The 21,694-nt window shown below is 43.3% G+C and overlaps 1 protein-coding gene across 3 annotated transcripts in view; it reads left to right on the top strand.

Moving 5' to 3' along the window:
- LOC129822794 (limb region 1 protein homolog) overlaps positions 1-21,694 on the top strand; it is a 62,486-nt gene that overhangs the window by 1,762 nt on the left and 39,030 nt on the right. For 2 of the 3 annotated variants that reach the window (XM_055881217.1, XM_055881216.1), the window contains exons 2-4: positions 6,426-6,498; positions 18,785-18,824; positions 20,406-20,545. In XM_055881217.1, the coding sequence (XP_055737192.1) occupies positions 6,426-6,498; positions 18,785-18,824; positions 20,406-20,545 (253 nt within the window). The remainder of the gene's footprint in view (positions 1-6,425; positions 6,499-18,784; positions 18,825-20,405; positions 20,546-21,694) is intronic. The other variant, XM_055881218.1, reaches the window with a different exon arrangement.

Genomic DNA, 21,694 nt, shown 5'->3' with positions numbered 1-21,694 from the left:
AGGGCGGACTGACCAAATGTCAACTACTTTTCAACGTCCATGGATGTCCGGTGTTGGTCGGTGCTCAGAGGGTGAGGATACTTGTGACAGTAAATGGAAAGAGGGTAGGTGGTAGGTGTCTGTAAGAGCCGGGAGAGGTGACATTAACTGGAGTGAGAGGGAGGTGTGGCCAGGCTGTTTTAAGTATTGCTTTGACCACCAGTTATGAGCTGAACATAACAGTATGACAGTGGAAGGGAGGACAGTAGCAGGTGACCCAACTGTGGTTTGTGACTACTATGAATTCCCATTCTAGCCAATTAAATTACAGTAATTCCTTGACTGATAAATTGGTTTTAATCACTTAAAGTTGATATTAGTAAAAACACTAACTAATTGGTAGGACTACCTTTACTTGTTATTTCCATGAACTTTCATTATCCTCCCTCTCTCATGAGAGAAAAAAATGACAAAATATCTTAAAGATATGTGGGTTTTTGGTTACAGAATTACTAGGCACAAGGGGTTGTTTCTTTTTCTGTGAAAGTTATTTTTAATTATAATTTTTTTAATCATTTTGACATTACACCATTCCATAACACTGATACAAACAAAAGCCTAACACTCAACAAGACCGCAAACAAGACAGCATCTTTCAACCGTACAGTACCAGTCAAAAGTTGACAAATCTACTCATTCCAGGGTTTTTATTTATTTTAATATTTTCTACATTGTAGAATATTAGTGAGACATCAACACTATGAAGTAACACGTAAGGAATCATGTACTAACCAAAAAAGTGTTAAATAAAAATATTCTTCAATGTAGCCACCCTTTGCCTTGACAGGTTTGCACACTCTTGGCATTCTCTCAACCAGCTTCATGAGGTAGTCACCTGGAATGCATTTCAATTAACATGTGCGCCTTTTAAAAAGTACATTTGTGGAATTTCTTTCCTTAATGCGTTTAAGCCAATCAGTTGTGTTGTGACAAGGTAGAGGTGGTATACAGAAGATAGCCCTATTTGGTAAAATACAATTTTATTATGGCAAGAACAGCTCAAATAAGCAAAGAGAAATGACAGTCCATCATTACTTTAAGACATGAAGATCAGTCAATGCGGAAAATATCAAGAACTTTGAAAGTTTCTTCAGGTGCAGTCGCAAAAAACATCAAGCGCTATGATTAAACTGGCTCTCATGAGGACCGCCACAGGAAAGGAAGACCGAGTTACCTCTGCTGCAGAGGATACGTTCATTAGAGTTAACTGCACCTTAGATTGCAGCCCAAATAAATGCTTCAGAGTTAAAGTAACAGACACATCTCAACATCAACTGTTCAGAGGAGACTGTGAATCAGGCCTTCATGGTTGAATTGCTGCAAAGAAACCACTGCTAAATGACACCAATAAGAAGAAGAGACTTGCCTGGGCCAAGAAACACGAGCAATGGACATTACGCCGGTGGAAATCTGTCCTTTGGTCTGAGTCCAAATGTGAGATTTTTGGTTCCAACCGCCGTGTCTTGTGAGATGCAGAGTAGGTGAACAGATGATCTCCGCATGTGTAGTTCCCACTGTGAAGCATGGAGGAGGAGGTGTGGGGGTGTGTTGTGTTATTTCATAGTTTTTGATGTCTTTACTATTATTCTACAATGTAAAGAAAATAGTAAAAATAAAGAAAAACCTTTGAATGAGTAGGTGTGTCCAAACTTTTTACTGGTACTGTATATCAGTGGTTTGAATATTAAACCGCAAGTAAAAAATTATATAAAAAAGTAACACAACTACAAAGCTCCCATAACCCATACATTTGTACTAACTTATACCCTAGCTTCTCATCCATACTTCCAGTCCCATATATTTTTTATTTTTTTATGTACAAAACTAAATGTGTTTATTAGTTGCCAGGTGTCTTTACTTCAACATGAATGTGTTTCAACTTATTTCTAATATCGTTCAAGACTTTATGGTAGATGTTGTAGAACACCCCTTTTCTATCGGTTTGACCAGAAAGCCAAGCATTTGCTTATTCCACGTTTTTAGGATGGGAAAATGGTTGAGAAATTTCTGCGTAGTTTTTATTTATTTTTATAGACTCTTTCATTTGACATGTTCCTATGAACTTCCCATGTCGGTGCTCACGGGGCTTTTTACATGGAAATGCCACTATCCACGTTGGCATTCCAATGCTCCCTCCTCCCTTCTAGCACATAGTGCCTAAGTGATTCTACTATGAAATGTGACCACCATTTGTGACCCACGTTTTGTTGCTGTCACCGGAGTTATAGCATAGCCTAAACTTTACACAGCTAGTGCTGTAGCAGCATATGTACCTTAACATGAGGGATCATAGCTCTGGTCCAGGGCATTAGTTTGCGTTCCTCCACTGCACATTCCTTAGTGGATTAATGCACAGTAACGCCATGGACCAGAGCTAGTTGTATTTAAAAAAAAAAAAAAATGTTTTTAAAGGTGTTGTCACTATAGTGTCCCCAGTGTTGTGTGAGGTCAAATATTATAGAGGTGTACAATGCTATTTGAGGTGCTGGCAGTGCCCTGCACTCACTCTAAACAAGTCTATGTCATCGGTTGTCTCTGCTGCTATGTCTAACAACATTGACCCTCAAGTGGAAAATAATGCATATTCGAAAACGCCATGACTGTTAGGCTTTATCAGTACATCCACTGAGTCATGCATATGATGGTAGTAGATGCATGAATCATGTAAAACATCGACCTGGTAGATGCCGGGCAACAATGCGCTGCCTGTCACGAGGGAATGTGTGTAGAAAGCTGATGCAGGCTAGGATAGTTGGGTGTAAATTACGAGCCTACTGTTAAATAAGTGAGGATTCTAAGGGAGAAAAATAAGAAATAGGCCTAGATACAGTGGAGCAATTTGACGATAAGCAAAGTAGAGTATACTGTTGTCAGTTGATCACCATCAGCCAGCTCAGGGTTCTCCCTGGGTGTCCTGCCACTCCTGGGCACAGTCAGGCATCCAACCAACCTCATATCTGAAGTTTTGTCGGAGGGGGGGGTTAGATGTGTTGCTGCTGATCAGAGCACTGACCTTTCAACCGTTTTTCTGGTCTGTTGTCATGTGGTGGTGATATTGAGTTTTCTTTTTGAAGGGTTTTGAGAGCCAACCTTTGTCTATCATGCTTTATAACGATAGACAAAGATATGTGTCTTGTCTGCCTGTTACTCCTGCTGACTCATGTCTCCTCGTGTTGTATAATGTGGAAACCGGAGATAGTGCTGCTGCGGAGGAGGACCTAATTCATTCAAATTGGAAATGTAGGGGCTATCTCGTGTCAAACAATGACTATTATGGTTTAAACTAGTCAGTTGCAACTTTTCTGTTTTAAGCTATCTGTTCTTTAGATTTGGATATGGTGTGGCCAGGGCCGTGAGTCATAAAGTGCCTCAGTAGGAGTGCTGATCTAGGATCCGTTTTAACTTTTGTATCATAATGAACAAGATCACATGGCCATGGGGACCTGATCCTAGATCAGCACTACACTGAGATGTTTTATGAATACATACCCAGTCTACAAGGCGAGGGCAAGGTGGTGTTGAATATACGTAGCAAAAGTATCGGCACCCACCCAGGCTATTCTTCCCCGGTAGGAGTAAATCACCTAGACTCGAGAGAGGCCTTTGGGGGTGGAGGTCTGCCTGTAACCTGATCAAGGCTACATGCATGACTGGTATCCATCCAGCCAGGCCATCCCAACTTCCATCAATCATAGCTGTCTTATGGAAATAACTCTACGTATACAGTACATGATATGCAGTGATGCATATCCCAGCAAACTTGCTGTCATAGACCATGTATCGCATGTCCATAAATTACTAGTGATGCACTGATAGGACATTTTTGACCGATATCCCAAAACTTTGTTGCCGTTTTAAGCATTCTAGTACAGTTAAATAGTTAACACACACACATGGACGCAGCGGTTTAAGGCACTGCATCTCTGTGCAAGAGGCGTCACTACAGTCCCTGGTTTGAATCCAGGCTGTATCACATCCGGCCGTGATTGGGAGTTCGATAGTGCGGTGCACTATTGACCCAGCATCGTCTAGGCCGCCATTGTAAAGAATTTGTTCTTTTTTTTATTTTTTTATCCCAGTTTCTCCCCAATTTTCGTGGTATCCAATCGCTAGTAACTACTACCTTGTCTCATCGCTACAACTCCCGTACGGGCTCGGGAGAGACGATGGTCGAAAGCCATGCGTCCTCCGAAGCACAACCCAACCAGCCGTACTGCTTCTTAACACAGCGCGCCTCCAACCCGGAAGCCAGCCGCACCAATGTGTCGGAGGAAACACCGTGTACCTGGCCCCCTTGGCTGGCGCGCACTGCGCCCGGCCCGCCACAGGAGTCGCTGGAGCGCGATGAGACAAGGATATCCCTACCGGCCAAACCCTCCCTACCCCGGACGACGCTATGCCAATTGTGCGTCGCCCCACGGACCTCCCGGTCGCGGCCGGCTGCGACAGAGCCTGGGCGCGAACCCAGAGACTCTGGTGGCGCAGTTAGCACTGCGATGCAGTGCCCTAGACCACTGCGTCACCCGGGAGGCCAAGAATTTGTTCTTAACTGACTTGCCTAGTTAAATAAAGGTTACACACACACACCACACTGACTAAAAAGTTTTTGTTGGCATTTATGTATGTCCCCATTACCAGTAAAACATCATCAAAACCTATTTCTTTCACTTACTTGCTGTTTCGTTATTCATTTGTTCAGTCGTTTCATTCTCAACCAGGATTTCTATGGAACGCCGTTTGGGTCTTTGCGTGTCAAAAAAGATACATGTCAAATAAGCTTGTTGACCAATCAGGACCTGAATATGACTGTACGTCACATAATAATTTAACGCGTTCATACATTTTTTATGTAGTTATTACACATTGATTACACTATCACTTGTATTTCATATGTCACAACGATTCATCGATACGTATGCTATGATGCTGGTTAAGTTGTCTTGCGCACATACAGTGCTGATCATTTTAAAAAAGCTAGCTGGCTAATGGATGCATACAATGTTCTTCCCCCAAAACATAGCAAAACGACATCTGTTTCAGTAGCTATATAGTTAGCCATCTAACTATATAGCTAGGTGTCATCTAAAATAAACCTCATTTATAAGACCGACAGGTCTTATTTGATTAATGGTGGTCGGACCCATCTATGTGAAGCAAGCCATAATAAGGATTAGCCACAATAGTGGACTTTTCGGTTAGCCTTCAAAATAAAAGTATGACATTCTACTATTTGTATTCATTTGCATCCTGACAATGGCACTTATTTTGAAGGCTAACCGCAAAGTCTGCTATTGTGGCTAGTCCTTATTGTGGCTAGCTTCACAACATAACTCGGTCCGGTCGAGCCTGACTAGACAGATGAAGCTAGCTGGCGGCTTATAACGTTAGTTTTGGGCAACAGGTGTAAGTAGCTGGCTAGCTATTTATTTTCATGAACCGAAGTTCAATTTCAATAGGCGAACAACAAGTGGAAACCTAGCTAATACTTACTCACAAGGATTCCTAAATCATTGCTAAGAGTAATGAAAATGACTGCAGTTTCTGCTGGTCATTGTTTTCAGGCTGGTTATATTGGTGTTAGCTAGGTACCGAGCTAAAGCTAGCTACCCCAGAAGTTGCGGTCGAACAAATGATGCTTTATTACCAACGCGGTATTGTAATCATTCGTGGCCGGTGTTTGCTTGTTTGCAGACTTTTGTACAGCTTTGGCAGTCCTACTGTATATTTTTTGACACGCAAAGACCCAAATGGCGTTCCATAGTATGTATGTCGTGAAGCTAATAGCAGTGACGGTATTACTGTGTAACTCCGGTAGGGCAACATCTGAAAAATGGCACACTTCGTAGTGTGTACCGGTGCTCGACCAGTCGGCGAAAGCCAACATCACCCACGACAGAGAACGGTTGATTGTCAATGAATTCCATTATCTTGGCGTTAATGGATTTCGCCTTTGAGTTGTCTCGCTGAAATGTTCTTACTCGTTCAATTGACTGCTCGACTTATTGACTGCTTGATCCACACAGCAGACATTGTGGGTTAGGTTAGGAATGCTGTGTAGCGCAAAATTCCGATATGTTCACCGATATATCGTGCATCCCTATAAACTACTGTAGTAATGTCACAGTACCATATATGTGTCCGAAATTCCACCATATTGCCTATGTAGTGTACTACTTTTAACCTGAGCCCTATGTGCTGTGGTCAAAAGTAGTGCACTAAGAAGGGAATAGAGTGCCATTTGGGATGCAAGACATGTCTACGGGAGGCTAATTTATATCAAAATGTGTTATGTGTTCACATCAATATAATGGCAGATATTGTAGCATTGCTCATGTACATAACACTTCAGCAGCTTTATAATTGTTTAATTATTTTTGTCTTTTTAGATTTGTTTCCTACTGTTTGCAGTACTCTACATTGTGTCGTACTGCATCATCACCAGGTACAAGAGGAAAACAGGTAAGGAGTCTTGTTCTGTTTTTATGGTGGTTGTACTGAAACTACCAACACATATTGTGCTACCAACTTCAAAAACTGTTTCTATGTAATACCTGCACACCTGAGATGCGTACACAGTCCCGGAGTTTTCACAGCGATTATTGCTGAGCTCGGCCTTTTGTTCACGGTATGTTTGCACACGGAGGGACCATCCCTCACATTGTTCCAAGACTGCTTAGTGGCCAGAGCATGTGAGCGGAGTTGAGCGGTTTGAAATCACGCTCATGGTGCTTGCACACCACTCCGGCGCTCCATTTCCTTTCTTGCGCTCCGCTTAAAAAAGGGCTCCGCGCTAACACAAAAACACTGCCGCTCCAAATTCGCTCCATTCATTAAAATCACAATTTTACCAACACCCATCTATTTTTGTGACTACGTGAACCTACCATTTGGTATTGATTCCAAGATGGCTTAGCAGTTCAGACGTCATTTTTTTTCCTCGTACTGTCTTGTCCTGTATATATATATTTACACCTTCTTCGCATATCTTTTATATTTTTTTTATTATCCAAGAACTCAACTACAAAAGCTTTCCTGCAACCCGCCTCACCAATTACAACAAAAAAAGTATTATTTACCTCAAATCTGAAAATCCACAGTGGAAGCTAACCAGGGGCTAATCAGAAGTTAGCCAGAAAGCTAACCAGAAGTTAGCCGAAAGCTAATCTGAAGCTGCCCAGAAGTGGTGTTTGGTGTTTCAGCTGCCCACGTTTTGTGGTCATCAGCTATTCCTTTAGCTCGATAATCTACCGGCACTTTTGTGCAACGCGACTCGGACCGGAGCATACCGGGCCTTTTTTTTTCTCTCAGTTTCCCCGGATTTCAGCCGCAGGCTCTGGACATTTGCACCTTGATTTCGCAGCTAGCTAGCTGCAAACCGTGTGACTATTGGCTTACGTCGATCCCGGAGCAAACTTAAACTATTCCGGAGCTAGCCAGCTGAGGAGTTCCATCAGCCATTCCTGGGCTACAGGCACCTATCCGGACCCGTTTTTTTTTTTTGCTGCAGATACGGAGCCCCACTGGGCCTTCACGATTGACTGCCGACGTTATCTGCCCGAGGGAGTTATCCAACTGGCACCTCCGTCGCGATGTTACCTGAACGCTCATCTGGGGCCCTCTAATTGTTAGCTGTCTTATCGGCTGTTATCTTAAGACGTATATCGGACATTTTTTCTTTTTTTTTCTTGGGTCACTATATCTATTTTGCCAATTGGATTGATCCCCTCTACCACACGGAACCCCACTAATCTACCGACGGAAACGCACAAGGTGTCTAAAAATAGACCTCCATCCTATGCTATCTTGCTACCGATAGCCATCTACCCGGCCAGCTGTCTGGATCGCCGTGACCCCAACCAACCTCTACTCACTGGACCCTTATTGATCACTCGATTAAGCATGCCTCTCAATGTAAATATGCCTTGTCCATTGCTGTTCTGGTTAGTGTTTATTGGCTTATTTCACTGTAGGGCCTCTAGCCCTGCTCACTATACCATATCCAACCATTCAGTTCCACCACCCACATATGCGATGACATCACCTGGTTTCAATGATGTTTCTAGAGACAATATCTCTCTCATCATCACTCAATACCTAGGTTTACCTCCACTGTATTCACATCCTACCATACCTTTGTCTGTACATTATTCCTTGAAGCTATTTTATCGCCCCCAGAAACGTTCTTTTACTCTCTGTCCTAGACGTTCTAGACGACCAATTCTCATAGCTTTTAGCCGTACCCTTATCCTACTCCTCCTCTGTTCCTCTGGTGATGTAGAGGTGAATCCAGGCCCTGCAGTACCTAGCTCCACTCCTATTCCCCAGGCGCTCTCTTTTGATGACTTCTGTAACCGTAATAGCCTTGGTTTCATGCATGTTAACATTAGAAGCCTCCTCCCTAAGTTTGTTTTGTTCACTGCTTTAGCTCACTCTGCCTACCCGGTTGTTTTAGCCGTGTCTGAATCCTGGCTTAGAAAGACCACCAAAAATTCTGACATTTTCATCCCCAACTACAAGATTTTCAGACAAGATAGAACGGCCAAAGGCGGCGGTGTTGCAATCTACTGCAAAGATTGCCTGCAGAGTTCTGTTTTACTATCCAGGTCTGTTCCCAAACAATTTGAACTTCTACTTTTAAAAATCCACCTCTCTAAAAACAAGTCTCTCACCGTTGCCGCCTGCTATAGACCACCCTCTGCCCCCAGCTGTGCTCTGGACACCATATGTGAACTGATTGCCCCCCATCTATCTTCAGAGCTCGTGCTGCTAGGCGACCTAAATTGGAACATGCTTAACACCCCAGCCATCCTACAATCTAAGCTTGATGCCCTCAATCTCACACAAATTATCAATGAACCTACCAGGTACCACCCCAATTCCGTAAACACGGGCACCCTCATAGATATCATCCTAACCAACTTGCCCTCCAAATACACCTCTGCTGTTTTCAACCAAGATCTCAGCGATCACTGCCTCATTGCCTGCATCCGTAATGGGTCAGCGGTCAAACGACCTCCACTCATCACTATCAAACGCTCCCTGAAACACTTCAGCGAGCAGGCCTTTCTGATCGACCTGGCCGAGGTATCCTGGAAGGATATTGATCTCATCCCGTCAGTAGAGGATGCCTGGATATTTTTTTTAAATGCCTTCCTCACCATCTTGAATAAGCATGCCCCATTCAAGAAATTTAGAACCAGGGACAGATATAGCCCTTGGTTCTCTCCTGACCTGACTGCCCTTAACCAACAGAAAAACATCCTATGGCGTTCTGCATTAGCATCGAACAGCCCCCGTGATATGCAACTTTTCAGGGAAGCTAGAAACCAAAATACACAGGCAGTTAGAAAAGCCAAGGCTAGCTTTTTCAAGCAGAAGTTTGCTTCCTGCAACACAAATTCAAAAAAGTTCTGGGACACTGTAAAGTCCATGGAGAATAAGAACACCTCCTCCCAGCTTCCAACTGCACTGAAGATAGGAAACACTGTCACCACCGACAAATCCACTATAATTGAGAATTTCAATAAGCATTTTTCTACGGCTGGCCATGCTTTCCACCTGGCTACCCCTACCCCGGTCAACAGCACTGCCCTCCCCTCTGCTACTCGCCCAAGCCTTCCCCATTTCTCTTTCTCCCAAATACAGTCAGCTGATGTTCTGAAAGAGCTGCAAAATCTGGACCCTTACAAATCAGCCGGGCTAGATAATCTGGACCCTTTCTTTCTAAAAAAAAGCAATCCTTCTGCCCCCCCCCCCCCCCCCCCCTTAAAAGATCTAGATGCACTATTGTAAAGTGGCTGTTCCACTGGATGTCATAAGGTGAATGCACCAATTTGTAAGTCGCTCTGGATAAGAGCGTCTGCTAAATGACTTAAATGTAAATGTAAATGTAAAACTATCTGCTGAGATTGTTGCCACCCCTATTACTAGCCTCTTCAACCTCTCTTTCGTGTCGTCTGAGATTCCCAAAGATTGGAAAGCAGCTGCGGTTATCCCCCTCTTCAAAGGGGGACACACTCTTGACCCTAACAGCTACAGACCTATATCTATCCTACCCTGCCTTTCTAAGGTCTTCGAAAGCCAAGTCAACAAACAGATTACCGACCATTTCGAATCCCACCATACCTTCTCCACTATGCAATCTGGTTTCAGAGCTGGTCATGGGTGCACCTCAGCCACGCTCAAGGTCATAAACGATATCTTAACCGCCATCGATAGGAAACAATACTGTGCAGCCGTATTCATTGACCTGGCCAAGGCTTTTGACTCTGTCAATCACCACATCCTCATCGGCAGACTCGACAGCCTTGGTTTCTCTAATGATTGCCTCGCCTGGTTCACCAACTACTTCTCTGATCGAGTTCAGTGTGTCAAATTGGAGGGTCTGTTGTCCGGGCCTCTGGCAGTCTCTATGGGGGTGCCACAGGGTTCAATTCTTGGACCGACTCTCTTCTCTGTATACATCAATGATGTCGCTCTTGCTGCTGGTGATTCTCTGATCCATCTCTACGCAGACGACACTATTCTGTATACTTCTGGCCCTTCTTTTGACACTGTGTTAACAACCCTCCAGGCGAGCTTCAATGCCATGCAACTCTCCTTCCGTGGCCTCCATTTGCTCTTAAATACAAGTAAAACTAAATGCATGCTCTTCAACCGATCGCTGCCTGCACCTGCCCGCCTGTCCAACATCACTACTCTGGACGGCTCTGACTTAGAATATGTGGACAACTACAAATACCTAGGTGTCTGGTTAGACTGTAAACTCTCCTTCCAGACTCACATCAAACATCTCCAATCCAAAGTTAAATCTAGAATTGGCTTCCTATTCCGCAACAAAGCATCCTTCACTCATGCTGCCAAACATACCCTTGTAAAACTGACCATCCTACCAATCCTCGACTTCGGTGACGTCATTTACAAAATAGCCTCCAAAACCCTACTCAATAAATTGGATGCAGTCTATCACAGTGCCATCCGTTTTGTCACCAAAGCCCCATATACTACCCACCACTGCGACCTGTACACTCTCGTTGGCTGGCCCTCGCTTCATACTCGTCGTCAAACCCACTGGCTCCAGGTCATCTACAAGACCCTGCTAGGTAAAGTCCCCCCTTATCTCAGCTCGCTGGTCACCATAGCAGCACCTACCTGTAGCACGCGCTCCAGCAGGTATATCTCTCTGGTCACCCCCAAAACCAATTCTTCCTTTGGCCGCCTTTCCTTCCAGTTCTCTGCTGCCAATGACTGGAACGAACTGCAAAAATCTCTGAAACTGGAAACACTTATCTCCCTCACTAGCTTTAAGCACCAGCTGTCAGAGCAGCTCATAGATTACTGCACCTGTACATAGCCCATCTATAATTTAGCCCAAACAACTACCTCTTTACCTACTGTATTTATTTATTTATTTATTTTGCTCCTTTGCACCCCATTATTTCTATCTCTACTATCTCTACTTTTTTTTCTTTTTTTATACTTGCTATATTGTATTTACTTCGCCAGCATGGCCTTTTTATATTTTTATTTATTTATATATATATTTTGTTTGCCTTCACCTCCCTTATCTCACCTCACTTGCTCATATTGTATATAGACTTATTTTTCACTGTATTATTGACTGTATGTTTGTTTTACTCCATGTGTAACTATGTGTTGTTGTATGTGTCGAACTGCTTTGCTTTATCTTGGCCAGGTCGCAATTGTAAATGAGAACGTGTTCTCAATTTGCCTACCTGGTTAAATAAAGGTGAAATAAAATAAATAAATAAATTGAAACCAAACCATATGGATTTGAATGAAAAGTATTTGAATAAACATGAATATGAATGTAAGTAGCGCATGTCATTTTCAAATAGGCTACATGTCATATTAAAAAGCATATAAACACTCTAAATAGGTCAGGCGCCAGAAAGGGAACCTAAGAAGGAACGAAAATTAAATATTTATGCTATATTATTTCAATGCTATAGCCTACAAAGAAATACAAGCATTTGCGACACAATAGGCTGGTAGGGACATAAAGCGCAGAGCATGTCAACATTTCGTTGTACTAAATCATTCTAGTCTATAAATTGTGCATATAGGCAGTGATTTACTTAGAATGAATACAAATGAAACAAAAAATGACTTAGTGCCTTTGGAATACATTTTTAGAAACACGAGTTTGGCCAGTCTGTGGATTCAGGCTCATGCGATGGTGCCTGGAGAGCAGGCCAGCAGCAGAGAATATCCTCTCCACACTTGCAGAGCCACTGGGGAAGCTAAACACCCGTTTGGCCACTTGCCAGGTTGGGCAGAGTTATTCAAAATAAATCTATAGGTAGCCCTAAAGGTTTTTAAGTAAAATAACCCAATCACAACGGAAAGCTCCTTGAACGTGGGAATATGCCAGGCCTATTGGGGCAAAATAAATGATGGCCTATTGTGTAGATAATAGAACAAAAATGAAGGTAACGTGTAAGAGGAGGTATTATTTGTAATTTCTAAATACTTAACTAAGTGTGTAATCGTAGTAATCTACCCACCTCGTTCCTTTTCTTTCGGGATACTTGTCTTTTCAGATTCCACAATGATTCTTTAGTTGTGGACACTACTGTACATCAGCACTATCCCTGTCTTGCTCTTGGTCCTCATCTTTGTAAGTCACCATGATTTAGAACCTGTGTGTTGTTGGTTTTGTATGAAAATGACAGTATCTAAAGCAAGGGGCTATAGATGGTAGCATAAAAGTGAACTACAAATGCATGCTGGGCCAGGTATGCCGTGAGCACGTGAAATGAACGCTACTGGAAGCGAAATTGGAGCGGGCGAGGAGGCCAGCGCTCCAGCATTTAGGAATCTCGCTCTAGTCAAATATTAGCCCATATCAGAGGATGTGAGCAGAGCCTCAATTCGTTGGGGCATGGACTTACAAGGTGTCAAAAGCATTCCACAGAGATGCTGGCCCATGTTGACTCCAATGATTCGCACAGTTGTGTCAAGTTGGCTGGATGTACTTTGGGTGGTAAACTGTTGAGCGTGAAAACCCCTGCCCAAATGCGAAGTGCCAACTGTAAAGTTTGGTGGAGGAGGAATAATGGTCTGGGGCTGTTTTTCATGGTTCAGGCTAGTCCCCTTAGTTCCAGTGAAGGGAAATCTTAGCTCTACAGCATACATTGACATTCTAGACGATTTTGTGTTTCTAGCTTTGGCAACATTTTGGGTAATTACCTTTCCTGTTTCAGCATGACAATGCCCCCTTGAACAAAACGACGTCCATACAGAAGTGGTTTGTCGAGATCAGTGTGGAAGAACTTGACTGGCCTGCACAGAGCCCTGACCTCGACCCCATCGAACCAGGCCTAATTGCCCAACATCAGTGCCTTACCTCACTAATGCTCTTGTGGCTGAATGGAAGCAAGTACCCGCAGCAATGTTCCGGCATCTAGTGGAAAGCCTTCCCAGAAGAATGGAGGCTCTTATAGCGGCAAAGGGGGGACCAACTCCCTATTATTGCCCATGATATTGGAATGAGATGTTCAACAAGCAGGTGTCCACATAGTTTTGCTCATGTAGTCTATATTAGTGTTTTATTTTACATAAAGTTTTTACAAATATTAGAATTTGACAGAAATTGACAATTAACTCGATTTTGAATCCCACCTTGTAACTAGGGCTGTCCCCGACAAAAAAAAAAATATTGTTAGATTTAAAGTCGTGTGTTCTTTCGACCAATCAATTGCTCTACATTTTTAAATGTGTATTTTTCCATATATAGACACACCCTGTGTTTTAATAAAATCAACTATATGCATTGAGCTTGTCTGATGCTTTAAGTTTACGGTTTGATGCCTCAAGAGGGTGCCAGAGATCTAGATAACCATAAGAAAGAACTTAACCTGACCCAACTTCTCCTCCCGCTCCTGCTAGCTTTTGCAGTTTCTGCCAGTACTCTCCTGAAGTTGCCGGTAATAGGCTACACGAGGAGTCGGCAACCTTTCTCATGTGGAATGCCAATTTATATTTTCTACCGATCTGTATGCCAGTTACGGATTTCATATGCAAATTTTTGTGAAATGGTTGCATTTAATTCATAATTTAGTGGGGGCTGTTTTGTTAGTCTTCTTTGCATCTTTTGACATTATTGATCATAGTCTGCTGCTTGAAAAACATATGTGTAATCGCGTTACACCCCTTGCTATATTGTGTACAAAGAGTTACCTGTCTAAGAGAACACAGAGGGTGTTCTTTAATGAAAGCCTCCAACATAATCCAGATAGAATCAGGAATTCCCCAGGGCAGCTGTCCAGGCCCCTTACTTTTTTCAATCTTTACCAACAACATGCTGCTGGCTTTGAGTAAAGCATGTGTATCTATGTATGCGAATGACTCAACAGTATACATGTCAGCTTGCACAGCGACTGAAATGACTGCAACACTTAACAAAGAGCTGCAGTTAGTTTCAGAATGGGTGACAAGGAATACATTTGTTCTAAATATTTCAAAAACTAAAAGCATGGGACAAATCATTCACTAAACCCTAAACTCAAATAAATCTTGTAATGAATAATGTGGTAATTGAGCAAGTTGAGGAGACTAAACTGCTTGGAGTAACCCTGGATTAAAAACTGTCATGGTCAAAACATATTGATACAACAGTAGTTAGGATGGGGAGAAGTCTGTCCATAAAAGCATTGCTCTGCATTCTTAACAACACTATCAACAAGGCAGGTCCTACAGGCCCTTGTTTTGTCACACCTGGACTACTGTTCAGTCGTGGGATCAGGTGCCACAAAGAGGGATTTAGGAAAATTGCAATTGGCTCAGAACACGGCAGCACGGCTGGCCCTTAAATGTACATAGAGCTAACATGAATAATATGCATGTCAGCCTCTCCTGGCTCAAATTGGAGGAGAGCTTGACTTCATCACTGCTTGTATTTATGAGAGGTATTGACACATTGAATGCCCCAAGATGTCAGTTTGAACTACTGGCACACAGCTCAGACACCCATCCATACCCCACAAGAAATGGCACCATAGGTCTCTTCACATTCCCCAAGTCCAGAACAGACTGTGGGAGGTGCACAGTACTACATAGAGCCATGACTACATGGAACTCTATTCCACATCAAGTAACTCCTGCAAGCAGTAAAATTAGATTTAAAAAACAGATAGAAATACACCTTATGGAACAGCAGGGACTGTGAAGCAACACAGACACCGACACATGCATACTAACACACAATAATATACTCACTATACACACACGTACACATGGATTTTGTGTTGTAGAATAGGGGCCTGAGAGCACACACTTAGTGTGTTGTGAAATCTGTTGTGAATGTACTGTAATGTTTTTATAATTGTATAACTGCCTTATTTTAGCTGGACCCCAGGAAGAGTAGCTGCTGCCTTGGCAACAACTAATGGGGATCCATAATAAATACCGAAAATAACATCTTCATATCTCTATCATTGTCATGTGGTTAATCAAAATTATATCCAAATCTATATGATACTAACATAAAAAGTAATCTCTTGACAAAAAATGGCCTACATAAAGCCAACAAATAACAATATTGCAGCCTGCAGGTAGACAATATCCAGATAAATGTAAATATCCTATAAATTACATTGGCTACACATGGCCTGTCTGCAACCGAACTTAAAACATTGTATCTACTATTAACTTGGGTCCAGCCAAAGTTTGTTGTGCTAGTGAACTTGCAACATAAAATATTCTGGGCCCTCCGTTTACAGCACCAGTGAGCTCGAGACAGACACAGCTCTAGGCTATTTGCGCAAGTGATAAGAAGCAGTGCTTGACTTTGTCAGGAGCTCACAGGAGCTGAGTACCGGCACCTCAGTGAAAATGGGTTTTTAGAAATTTTAGCAAATATTGAACTGAAATACTTTATTTACATAATAATTCAGACCCTTTGATATGAGACTTGAAATTGAGCTCAGGTGCATCCTGTTTCCATTGATCATCCTTGATCTTTCTACAACTTGATTGGAGTCCTCCTGTGGTAAATTCAATTGATTTGAATACACACCTGTCTGCAGTGCATTCGGGAAGTATTCAGACCCCTTGGCTTTTTCCACATTTTGTTATGTTACAGCTTTATTCTACAATGGATTAAATGGTTTTTTTCTCTCATCAATCTACACACAGTACCTCGTAATGACAAAGCAAAACCACGTTTTTAGAAATGTTTGCAAAAGTATTAAATACAAAAAACGGAAGTAACATTTACATAAGTATTCAGACCCTTTACTCAGTACTTTGTTGAAGCGATTACAGCCTCGAGTCTTCTTGGGTATGACGCTACAAGCCTGGCACACCTGTGTTTGGGGAGTTTCTCCCATTCTTCTGTGCGGGATCCTCTCAAGCTCTGTCAGTTTGTATGGATGAGTGTTGCTGCCCAGCTATTTTCAGGTCTCTCCAGAGATGTTCAAGTCCGGGCTCTGGCTGGGCCACTCAAGGACATTCGGAGACTTGTCCCGAAGCCACTCCTGCGTTGTCTTGGCTATGGGCTTAGGGACATTGTCCTGTTGGAAGGTGATCCTTTACCCCAGTCTGAGGTCCTGAGCACTTTGGAGCAGGTTTTCATCAAGGATCTCTCTGTCCCTTGCTCCGTTCATCTTTCCCTCGTTCCTGACTAGTCTCCCAGTCCCCAACGCTGAATAACATCCCCACAGCATGATGCTGCCACCACCATTCTTCACTGTAGGGATGGTGCCAGGTTTCCTCCAGACGTGACTCTTGGCATTCAGGCCAAAGAGTTCAATCTTGGTTTCATCAGAACAGAGAATCTTGTTTCTCATGGTCTGAGAGTCTTTAGGTGCTTTTGGCAAACTCCCAAGGGGCTGTCATGTGCCTTTTACTGAGGAGTGACTTCTGTTTGGTCACTCTACCATAAAGGCCTGATTGGTGGAGTGCTGCAGAGATGGCTGTTCTTCCTTCTCCACAGAGGAACTCCGGAGCTCTCTGTGACCATTGTGTTCTTAGTCACCTCCCTGACCAAGGCCCTTCTCCCCCGATTGCTCAGTTTGGCCAGGCGGCCAGCTCAAGGAAGAGTCTTGATATTTCCTAACTTCTTCCATTTAAGAATGATTGAGGCCACTGTGTTCTTGGGGACATTCAATTATGCGGACATTTTTTGGTACCCTTCCCCACATCTGTGCCTCGACACAATCCAGTCTCGGAGCTCTATGGACAATTCCTTCGACCTCGTGGCTTGGTTTTGCTCTGACATGCACTGTCAACTGTGGAACCTTATATAGACAGGTGTGTGCCTTTTCAAATCATTTCCAATCAATTGAATTTGCCACAGGTGGACTCCAATCAAGTTGCAGAAACATCTCAAGGATGATCAATGGAAACAGGATGCAACTGAGCTCAATTTTGAGTCTAACAGCAAAGGGTCTGAATACTTATGTAAATAAGGTATTTCTGTCTTTTATTTTTAGAAGTCTGCTAAAATTTCATTATAGGGTGTTGTGTGTACATTGCTGAGTATTAAAAAATAAATAAATAAATGTTTTAATCAATTTTAGAATAAGGCTGTAACGTAACACGTGGAAAGAGTCAAGGGGTCTGAATACTTTCCGAAGGCACTAAAACAATCTTGGTCGACCAACAGCCTAGCGACCAAACAATCGACCAGTCAACTATTTTGGGGTAGCCCTACTTGTAACACAGTCAAGGGGTGTGAATACTTTTTGAAGGCACTCTACCTAGTGAAAATGTATACTGACGCAATAAGGCACCTCGGGGGTTTGTAGTATATGGCCAATATACCACGGCTATGGGCTGTTCTTACTCATGACGCAACGCGGGGTGCCTGGGTACAGCCCTAGCCGTGGTATATTGGCCATATACCACAAACCCCCAAAGTGCCTTATTGCTATTATAAACTGGTTACCAACGTAATTAGAGCAGTAAATTGAAATGTTCCGTCATGCTCGTGGTATACGGTCTTTCAGCCAATCATCATTCAGGGCTCGAACCACCCAGTTTATATAATTTAAATAAACTTCAGATGCATTTGCTGTCCAGCACTGGAATCACTCATTTTTATATTTATTCCGAGGGAAAGGCTTCTCTCAAGATCAAAAGTATATGGCTTTCCATGTAATGTTCCCTACGATGAAACTAATATGACCCCCACCCCCACATGAAGTGTGTTGATAGTATAAACAGATGGTCCATGGCCATGGATAGAAATGGGCCTATAGCCAGCCTAACTGCACGTTTTACTATGTGTGGAATCAAAGTAAAATAATCACAAGATGCAGTTATGATGAACTCTCTTCCACACCCATTGTTCTTGGACAAGAATAGAACGTCCAGGTCACCCCGGTTTCTCGAAGCTCCTTTATAAAAGTAGACCACTCCACGTCAAAGATCCTCCTGTGAAATATCGTGCCCAGAAAATCTAGGCTGTTCTTTTCTCCGCACCCAGGTGGCTACAGTACAGTAGGTACATGTATCAGTCCCGAATGGCACCCTATTCCCTACATAGGCCCTATGGACCCTGGTCAAAAGTAGTGCACTGTGTAGAGAATAGTGTGCCATTTGGGACATGCCCATAGGAAAAAGTGACTCACCTAAGCCAAGTACATTATGCATTAACGGTAGTCCATCCCAGGATTTGAACCGGGCAACGTGGGGTTTGTAGTCCCAAGAGGCCCTTGGTTGTCTCTGTAGGGTTCACTTGCTGTACCTGCTGTGACTTAAGTGGTTTCCTCTCCCTCAGATGACCAGGAGGACGAAGACGCCATCGTCAACAGAATATCGTGAGTGGAACTACTTTCAATAAAGCTGTTAAGAAATAGCCCTACTTCTAGTATCTCAGTGTTTCCCGAACCTGTCCTCATGCCTCTCAGCCGTTCCACATATTTGTTCTATTCCAACACTAGCACACCTGATTCAACCAGCCAACTTATCAGCAAGTACTGATTAGGTGAATCAGGTGTGCTTGTGTTGGAATAGAACAAATATGTGGAACGGCTGAGGGTCACGCGGACCGCTTTGCGAAACACAGGTGTAGCCTATGTCTTGGTTCGAATGGCTGATGTGGCTTGTCTTTCACATAGCACACACCACTGCACACCGGGCCTAACCAACACAACTCTGGTAGTAAAGCAGAAACAATAGACCATATTGTTGTGGCCCACTTTGTCATTTGTCCTCTTGGGTCCAGCTAATGGTGATATTGCAAGGGGGAACAGCTGAGCAAAGTAAATGGTGTAGCATTCCACATGAATTCGATTCTCGAGCTATATATCAAAGTGGTGACCTTGTCCACGTCCCACGGAGGACCAGAACAGAAGTAGTCCTCTGGCCAGCAGAATCTGGCAAGCTCCACATGCAGGCTGAATGAAGCCCAGGCCCCTGCTCTGCTGGGATGCCAGGTTGGAGGGGAGGGGAGGGAGGGATATAGATTGACTTAAGGCTCATAGACACTGAAGTGGCCATCTGCTCCACTAGTATTTAAGTTAAGTGGTCGGCTGTTGTGCGTCCCAAATGGAACCCTATTCCCCATGTAGTGCACTACTTTTGACCAGGCCCCGTATTGCACTATATAGGAGATGGGGTGCCATTTGGGAAGCAGCCTGCTGCACTAAACAACTTAATTCCCTTATTATTAATCCCTGTCACACTGTATAAGAAGATTCTCCATTAATGTGACTTGTATTCTAACACTAATCCTTTAATGACCGTTGGCCTACAGTTCTACTTGAGTAATCAAATTTATTCAAACGATTCCTAGCCTGCATGAATGTGGGCGTTGTATGTGTAGACACAGCTCGTGTAGATGCATTTGAATGCTGATGTGTAGAGCTGTGACACTGACATTCCTATATGAATTAATACTGTAAGGCGGGGGTAGGCAACTAGATTCAGCCGCGGGAGGATTTTTGTCAGAGCGACGGGTCGGGGGGCCGGAACATAATTATAACAATTTGATCACTGCAAATTGACCACAACTAAGCCCAAAAAGTGATTTTGTATTTGAAAATAACAATACTTTCATGCCTTGATTACATTGAGACACGATCACATAAGTGTCTTTTTATTTTATTTGTGGGAATACTTGAACAGATTTCCTAAATTAAACTAATTTTAGCTGGCGATTTTAAAAATGGTATTTTCCAAAATATAAATATTTTTAATCACTCGCGTGCTGGTTTTGGCCCGCGGGCCACCTGTTGCCGACACTAGGTGTAAGATACTGTATGTGTGTAATTCCTTAACAAAGCTGTGTGATTTCACAGCAAACTGTAGACTTTCTTACTAATTCCTCTCTTTCACTCTCTGTGTGTGTGTGTGCGTGCGTGTGTGCGTTCTTGCACGTGTGTGTGGCTCCCCCACAGACTGTACCTGTGCACCTTCACCCTGGCCATGTCGGGTGGGGCTGTTCTCCTCCTGCCTTTCTCTATCATTAGCAATGAGATCCTGCTCTCCTTCCCCAGAAACTACTACATTCAGTGGCTCAATGGCTCCCTCATCCATGGTCAGTAGTGTCATTCACATTTCACATCTTGTTTGTTTGGTTGAATCCCCGATGGCACCCTTTCCCCTAAATAGCGTCCTACTTTTGACCAGGGCCCATAGGGTTCTCGTTGAAAGTAGTGCACTGTGTAGGGTGTCATTTGGGACGCATACTTTTTATGTGGATTTACTTTGTTTTTAGTGCTTTCGATTTTGTAGTTCCAGCTTTAGATAAGTACGTCCTGGTCTCTTTGGATTTGGTCCACTAACCACACAACAGAATCACTCCTTTTATACATCCAGTTACAAAGATCTGTTTCCATCAGACTAGTGCGTCCCAAATGGCACCCTATTCCCTATAAATTGCACAACTTTCAACCAGAGCCCTATGGGCCCTCGTCAAAAGAAGTAAAGGGAATAGGACGCAACCTGTTGGTTTGTCAGAGAGTGTTACATTACATCTATTTGTGAGCATGACTGCAAAGCATGCCTAAACCATCCCAACGGCAGTAGCCACCAACCCTAGTCCCGGAGGTCTGCAGGGGGTGTAGGCTTTTGTTCTAGCACTGCACCTGATTCTACACACCTGACTCATATAATCAACATATCATAAGCGGAAACAGACGTGGTGTGATGGTGCTGGCCTGGAACAAAAGTCTGCACACCCATAGCTCTTCAGGAACAGGGTATTAGTAAGCTAACGCCGGAAACTAGATCCCCTAAATACTGGTCTTGACAAGAAGAAATAAAAACTGTCTGGGGGGAGGTTCTCTTCTACGTTGTTCAACCAATCCAGTAAATGTGGAGGAGGAGTTAAACTGGAGTGTCGCCTTGTTAGCGTCCAAAAGCGGAAGTCGCGTTGTGTCACAGACTCTTTCCATCTCCCTGGAACATCCGGTTGTTGGGGATTCGGCAGAGGATAGGGTATTACAAACATCTTCATTTGCTGTCACAAGGGGGCATCAGAGTCCATGGTTTAGCAGTTGACTGCAGGAATACATGGTGGCCAGTGGAAACAACTGTGCTGTCTATCTATCCAAAGCAATGCTAGCTCGTGAGACTATGTATGTGTCCCAAATGGCACCCTATTCCCTATATAGCGCACTACCCAGTGCACTATTTAGGCTAGTAGTGCATTTATGTAGGGAATAGGGTGGCATTTAGGATGCCT

This window comes from Salvelinus fontinalis, chromosome 25 (genome assembly GCF_029448725.1).
Source record: "Salvelinus fontinalis isolate EN_2023a chromosome 25, ASM2944872v1, whole genome shotgun sequence".
Classification (NCBI taxonomy): domain Eukaryota; kingdom Metazoa; phylum Chordata; class Actinopteri; order Salmoniformes; family Salmonidae; genus Salvelinus; species Salvelinus fontinalis.
This window is presented reverse-complemented; position numbering and strand designations above follow the sequence as displayed.